At 44.4% G+C, this 7,541-nt stretch overlaps 1 protein-coding gene across 1 annotated transcript; it reads right to left on the bottom strand.

The window, feature by feature from the left end:
- Positions 1 to 1,119: 1,119 nt before the first annotated feature.
- On the bottom strand, positions 1,120 to 2,058 carry LOC121581363 (spindlin-W-like). The gene is made up of 2 exons (XM_041896878.2): positions 1,594 to 2,058; positions 1,120 to 1,131 (listed from the first exon to the last, which is right to left on the bottom strand). The coding sequence occupies exons 1-2, from the start codon at positions 2,041 to 2,043 to the stop codon at positions 1,120 to 1,122; spliced, it is 462 nt and encodes a 153-aa protein (XP_041752812.1). The 5' UTR covers positions 2,044 to 2,058.
- Between the last annotated feature and the right edge of the window lie 5,483 nt (positions 2,059 to 7,541).

Below are 7,541 nucleotides of genomic sequence, written 5' to 3'. Positions count from 1 at the left end.
AGAATGACCTGGCCTCCACAATCCCCCGACCTCAACCAAATTGAGATGGTTTGGGATGAGTCGGACGGCAGAGTGAAGGAAAATCAGTCAACAAGTGCTCAGCATATGTGGGAAGTCCTTCAAGACTTTTGGAAAAGCATTCCAGGTGAAGCTGGTTGAGCGAATGCCAAGAGTGTGCAAAGCTGTCATCAAGGCAAAGGGTGGAAGAATCTCAAATATATTTTGATTTGTTTAACACTTTTTTGGTTACTACATGATTCCATATGTGTTATTGCAAAGCTTTGATGTCTTCACTATTATTCTACAATGTAGAAAATAGTAAAAATAAAGAAAAACCCTTGAATGTCCAAACTTTTGACTGGTACTGTATATATTAGCAAAAAAATATATCGGGGATTGGAAGTGATGCAGACAATTACATTGATGAAAACTACAATCTATCTGCAATATTAAAGCTGATCTACCCCCTAAAAAATAAAAAATAAAAATAATAATAGCAATGAACTGATCCTAAAAACCTGCTATTACAACATTAGGAAGATAATTTGGTGAGTTCAATGGTTCACTAGTTCACAGTATGACAACTATAGGGTGTGAGCAGCCAGGCATTGTTTGGGTTCACCCTGGATTAGTTAGCTCTGTGCAAGCTGCCTGACTATATTGTTAAATCAGTCCACAGTGATGATGACAGCCGTCACATGCTGAGGCAAGCCAAACACAAGCCACACACACAGACCTGCCTCACTCACGCTACGGGCTCATTAGGGCTCTCTGAGATTCTACACCGCACACACATACCTCTGTCTGACTTTCTACAACTCTGTAGGAATTCAAACAGCTTGTTTACCAACATTTTGTTATACTCAGAAAGGCATGCAGGCAAGCGCGCTAACACACACACACACACACACACACACACACACACACACACACACACACACACACACACACACACACACACACACACACACAAACACACACACATCACCTAATTCATTTATACACACTGAATCAGTGGCGTGAGGATTACAAGAGTTGCTCCAATGATTTAGCTATGAAGTCATCCCATACAATCCCATCGCAAATACACTGTATGAACAAAGCAAAGCAAACACAACCTCATTGGTCTGTCTGGGTGAGAGACCACAAGGTAGAGAGCTCTGTTTGATATTTGATGTCATGATGTCACCCTCCCTAACTGTGCCCTACAAGGAAACCACCAGGATCAAACAGTGATGTCACGTGGGTGTGTGTGTGTGTGTGTTTGTGTTTGTGTGTGTGTGTGTGTGTGTGTGTGTGTGTGTGTGTGTGTGTGTGTGTGTGTGTGTGTGTGTGTGTGTGTGTGTGTGTGTGTGGCTGAAACACATACAGAGTACCGTTGGTCCATGATTAAGGCCTTCCATATCAGTGGAACGGTGAGGTAAGCTGGGAGTGCCCTGTTAATTCGGCCATTATTACAAACCTATCCCTGGAATACTATAATACACTCAGACAAAGGGTGCATCTAAATAGTGTAATGGCTAGACTATAAAATGGCTTATAGAATAGACAAGAATGGCTAATAGAAAATAATACAATAGAATATGGTGGAACCTGGTAGATAACCAGCCCCGTCTTTTTCACGCCCTTATCCGTGACGTACTCCACCTGCTTACCCACTAAGCTCTCTGTCTCCTCGCCTGGCTTCCTGTCTGCAGGCAGTAGGTGTTTGTTCTCTGCTTCAGGTAGGATGCGGAGGTCTCCGGCCTTATAGTTGTCCCAGAGCTGGTACATGTAGAGCACAGGGTCCTTCTTATAGGTGATGTAGTACCAGTTGGTCATGATGGGGGCGCGAGAGAGCACCATGCCCCTCCACTCGTTCTTCTCACCGTCCTCCTTCTCAAACAGGTGCTCCACAGCCTTCCCCACCAGCTCCGGCGCATCATGGGGCTCCTTGATCTTGTTGTTTACGACTTTCTCTGTTAAAACCTGGGGGTTGGAAACTCGCTCATCCTTGAACAGCTCGATGCCGTAGACGCAGTCGAATCCGTCATATTTGACCATGTAGAGGGAGGTGTTGACTGTGCATTGATGTGTGAGTTGACTGGTGAAAGCAAGTCCCTGACCATTAAGGCATCCACCACCTATCCTATGTTTTGAGACCAGTGCAGATTGAATGAGAGGAGACAAGAAGAGGAGAGGAAGCCATGGTAGACTATTGAGATGCACCCACAGCCACGACCTCAACCATTGCAGAACAGAACAAGAACAGAGCAAATCCCCTCATTTGTTATTGCAGAAGCCTCTGGCTCCTTGACCATATAATCTGCAGGGTGGAGCAGCACACAACCCTGCAAAGTGCTTCAGGCCTTGTTTTGTTATTCGATCTAAAAAAAATTAAGAGAAGCGGGGGAAACGTGCAGTGGAGTGTTCTGTTCTGGTGGAGGCTGGAGCACGTTGTTGCTTGGGTTAGGGTAGGGTGAAGACATGGCGTTGTGTATATAGGCTACATGTGATGTGGTGGTTACAGGTTAGCCTAGCTAGTGCCTGTCTGTTGGCTGGTAAAGAGACCAGAAGGCTCAGGATTTGTCCCAAATGACAGTCTATGCCCTATATAGTGAATAGGGTGCCATTTGGGACACACTTCAGTCAGAGAAAAGGCACCATAGAGGCCAGTTAGCTACTGATGTCACCCTGCTGGCTGGGTGAATGGATGGTGGTTATTTACAGATGTGGAAGTTTACATTTATATTTTGGCCATTTAGCATGCAGATTATCTTATCCAGAAGGACTTATAGGCAGATCCTAGACTTACAGTCAAGTTCTCTGGAGATCTCACCCTGAGGGTCCTAATTTTTTCTATCCTGGCTACAGGACAGGAAGTTGATCTTGGGCCCAGAGTCTTTCTTCGTCAGGTCACTAGTTCAGGAATAACTCGCATGGAGTGATGTCAGACAATGTCACCATCCCACTAACTACACACTTCTCTATACAGTATCCCTTTTAACATCAACATTCAGCTCTTATAAAGAGAAGTTCTAAATTACGATAACTAGGCCTAAATATGGAAATGCTCAGTCATGGATGCCTTTTCATACGCCCACAGTCACAAATCCTTTGAAACTTCACAAAATAAAAGGGGTGGGGGTGGGGAGAGCGTGGGTGTTTGCAGAATTAATTTACCTGAAATAATGTCAAGCTTTCAGAAATAGCCCTGTAAGTGATACTTCTGGCTGGCTGGAGGGAAGGAGTCTATGTGGCTGTGGTGTGAGATGTGATGAGAGGGGGAGAGAAAGGAGGAGAGAAAGCGAGAACACGAGGTGGTTTTACCTCCTAGTCCTAATTCATGGCCCAGTATGAGCCGATTACCATCTCCATCTCTGTCTGTCTCTGTCTCTTTCACACACTAACTCTCCCTCTCATTATTTCTCTCTCTCCTCTGCCTCTCTCCCCTCTCTTTCTCTCCCTCTCCTTTTCCCTTTCCTCTCTCTCTCCCTCACTCTTACCCCTTCCCCATCTCCCTCCTCCACCCTCTCCCCTTCTCCCTCCTTTCCTCCGTCTCAGTTGTGCTGCCCCGGGAGAGAGTGGAGTGGAGTGGTGGGCTCGTGTCAGACCAGCAGCAGAGTAAAAGTGTGTCCCAAATGGCAAGCTATTCCCTATATAGTGCATTACTTTTGACCAGTGCCCATAGGGCTCTGGTCAAAAGGGGTGCACCATATAGGGAAAAATATGTAATTTGGGAAGCAGCTTAAGAGCCTCTCCGAAACATTTGGAGCGGGGAATGTCTGAACCATAGGCGGCACACGCGACTTCCACTCATCCATTAATGCCCAAGGATTAGTAACAGGTGGTGAATATAATTCCATTTGCTGGCCACACGGCTGTAAGCAGCCACCGAGGAGGGCCTTGCCCGGAGAGGGAGAGAGGGAGGGAGAAGGGGAGAGAGAAAGAGGGAGCGGGAGAGAGAGAGAGGGAAGGAGAAAGAGCGAAAAAGAGGCAGAGACAGGCATGGGGCCTGTAGAGCTGTGAATATGCTTTGCTGTGAGGTATCAGAGGACGGGGGGGGGCTAGTATATATATTTTTGTATCTTTCCAAACATGATACTGTATGTCTGTGTAGCAAGGCAATGATGTATACTGATAAGAAATTTAAACGCAACATGTAGTGTTGGTCCCATGTTTCATGAGCTGAAATAAAAGATCCCAGAAATTTTCCAAATGCACAAAAAGCTTATTTCTTTAAAATGTTATGCACACATTTGTTTACATCCCTGTTAGTGAGAAATTCTCCCTTGCCAAGATAATTAATCCACCTGATAGGTGTGGCATATCAAAAGCTGATTAAACAGTGTGATCATTACACAGGTGGACCTTGTGCTGGTGGACAATAAAAGGCCACTCTAAAACACAATGTCACAGATGTCTCATGTTTTGAGGGAGCGTGCAATTGGCATGCTGACTGCGGGAATGTCCACCAGAGCTGTTGCCAGAGATGTGAATGTTCATTTCTCTACCAACATAATTTTAAAGAATTTGGCAGTACGTCCAACCGGCCTCACAACCTCAGACCACATGTAACCACGCCAGCCCAGGACCTCCACATTTCTTCACCTGCGGGATTATCTGAGACAAGCCACCCGGACAACTGATGAAACTGTGGGTTTGCACAACAGAATAATTTCTGCACAACCTGTCAGAAACCGTCTCAGGGAAGCTCATCTGCATTCTCGTCGTCCTCACCAGGGTCTTGACCTGAATGCAGTTCGGGATCATAACCGACTTCTGTGGGCAAATGCTCACCTTCGATGTGCTCTTCACGGATGAATCCCAGTTTCAACTGTACCGGGCAGATGGCAGACAGCGTAGCGTGTATGACGTTGTGTGGGCGAGCGGTTGGCTGATGTCAATGTTGTGAACAGAGTGCCCAATGGTGGTGGTGGAGTTATGGTATGGGCAGGCATAAGCTACGGACAACGAACACAGTTGCATTTTATTGATGGCAATTTGAATGCACAGAGATACCGTGATGAGATCTTGAGGCCCATTGTCGTGCCATTCATCGATTGCCATCACCTCATGTTTCAGCATGATAATACAGGGCCCCATGTCGCAAGGATCTGTACACAATTCCTGGAAGCTGAAAATGTCCAAGTTCTTCCATGGCCTGCATACATATCAGACATGTCACCCATTGAGCACGTTTGGGCTTTCTGGATTGACGTGTATGACAGCGTGTTCCATTTTCCGCCAATATCCAGCAACTTCGCACAGCCATTGAAGAGGAGTGGGACAACATTCCACAGGCCACAATCAACAGCTTGATCAATTCTATGCAAAGGAGATGTGTTGCGCTGCATGAGGTAAATGATACTGACTGGTTTTCTGATCCACACCCCTACCTTTTTTAAAAGTTATCTGTGACCAACAGATGCACATCTGTATTCCCAGTCATGTGAAATCCATAGATTAGGGTCTAATTTATTTATTTCAATGGACTGATTTCCTTATATGAACTGTAACTCGGTAAAATCTTTGAAATTGTTTCATGTAGTGTTCTATATTTTTCTTCTTTAATGAGCAGGTGACGTTGCTCAACAAACACACCTTCAAATTACCACAACTTCTTCTTATGTACTGTATCTAAATCTGAGAGCTGTGGATCCTAACAAGAGTGGTGAGTACTATACACTTACAGTATCAGACTTGGTAATAGGTAATGAGTCAGGGCCGGTCTGATAGATAGGGATTGGAAAACAGGCATAAGTTGCGCCCAAGTAAAACCACACCTACCCAGGAGCGAAGACAAGAGACAGACGGACGTCTCCACAGAAGTGTCTGTGGATTCGTCCCGAATGGCATCCTATTCCCTATTTGTATTTGTATTTATTAGGGATCCCCATTAGTTTTGAATACTTAGGAACCCCCTCTTCCTGGGGACCAAACACATTAAGGCACTTACATCACACATAAAACAAAAGATAAAACAGTACATCATATTACATTATTACACAACTACATATCTACATACAAAATGTATAATTCCACCATACAACAGTATTACAATGTACATGTGTGTAGAGTGCGTGTGTGTGCGTATGCGTGTCTGTACCTGCGTGTGTGTCTCTTCACAGTCCCCGCTTTTCCATAAGCTGTATTTGTATCTGTTTCTTAAAATTTGATTCTACTGCTTGCATCAGTTACCTGATGTGGAATAGAGTTCCATGTAGTCATGGCTCTGTGTAGTACTGTGCGCCTCCCATAGTCTGTTCTAGACTCTGTTCTGGATTGTGAAGAGACCTCTGGTGGCATGTTTTGTGGGGTATGCATAGATGTCCGAACTGTGTGCTAGTAGTTTAAACAGACAGCTCGATGCATTCAGCATGTCAACAATTCTTACAAAAACAAGTAGTGATGATGGCAATCTCTCCTCCACTTTGAGCCATGAGGGATTGACATGCATTTTATTAATGTTAGCTCTCTGTGGACATTTAAGGGCCAGCCGTGCTGCCTTGTTCTGAACCAATTATAATTGTATCTTTGTGGCACCTGACCACACGACTGAACAGGTGCGACAAAACTAGGGCCTGTAGGACCTGCCTTGTTGATAGTGTTGTTAAGAAGGCAGAGCAACGCTTTATTATGAACAGACTTCTCCCCATCTTAGCTACTGTTGTATCAACAAGTTTTGTGTCAACATGTTTTGACCATGACAGTTTACAATCCAGGGTTACACAAAGCAGTTTAGTCACCTTGACTTGCTCAATGTCCACATTATTCATTGCAAGACTTAGTTGAGGTTTAGGGTTTAGTGAATGATTTGTCCCAAATACAATACTTTTAGTTTTTAAATATTTAGGACTGACTTATTCCTTGCCACCCATTCTGAAACTAACTGCAGCTCTTTGTTAAGTGCTGCAGTCATTTCAGTCACTTTAGTAGCTGACGTGTATAGTGTTGAGTCATCTGCATGCATAGACACACTGGCTTTACTCAAAGCCAGTGGCATGTCATTAGTAAAAATTTTAAAAAGTAATGGGCCTAGACAGCTGCCCTGGGGAAATCCTGATTCTACCTGGATTATGTGGGAGAGGCTTCCATTAAAAAACACCCTCTGTGTTCTGTTAGACAGGTAACTATTTATGCACAGTATAGCAGGGGGTGTAAAGCCATAACACATACATTTTTTCAGCAGCAGACTATGATCGATCATGTCAAGAGCCGCACTGAAGTCTAACAAGACAGCTCCCACAATCTTTTTATCATCAATTTCTCTCAGCCAATCATCAGTCATTTGTGTAAGTGCTGTGCTTGTTGAATGTCCTTACCTGTAAGCGTGCTGAAAGTCTGTTGTCAATTTGTTTACTTTAATATAGCATTGTATCTGGTCAAACACAATTTTTTCCAAAAGTTTACTAAGGGTTGGTAACAGGCTGATTGGTCGGCTTTTTCAGCCAGTGAAGGGGGCTTTACTATTCTAGGGTAGTGGAATTACTTTTGCTTCCCTCCAGGCCTGAGGGCACACACTTTCTAGTAGGCTTAGATTAAGATATGGCAAATAGGAG

Source organism: Coregonus clupeaformis, chromosome 14 (genome assembly GCF_020615455.1).
Source record: "Coregonus clupeaformis isolate EN_2021a chromosome 14, ASM2061545v1, whole genome shotgun sequence".
Taxonomy (NCBI): domain Eukaryota; kingdom Metazoa; phylum Chordata; class Actinopteri; order Salmoniformes; family Salmonidae; genus Coregonus; species Coregonus clupeaformis.
The sequence above is the reverse complement of the archived record's forward strand: the minus strand, read 5'-3'. Positions and strand labels throughout refer to the sequence as shown.

Excerpts from the sequence above, each read along its gene's own strand:
- LOC121581363 (XM_041896878.2), bottom strand. The coding sequence starts at position 2,043 with ATGGTCAAATATGACGGATTCGACTGCGTCTACGGCATCGAGCTGTTC.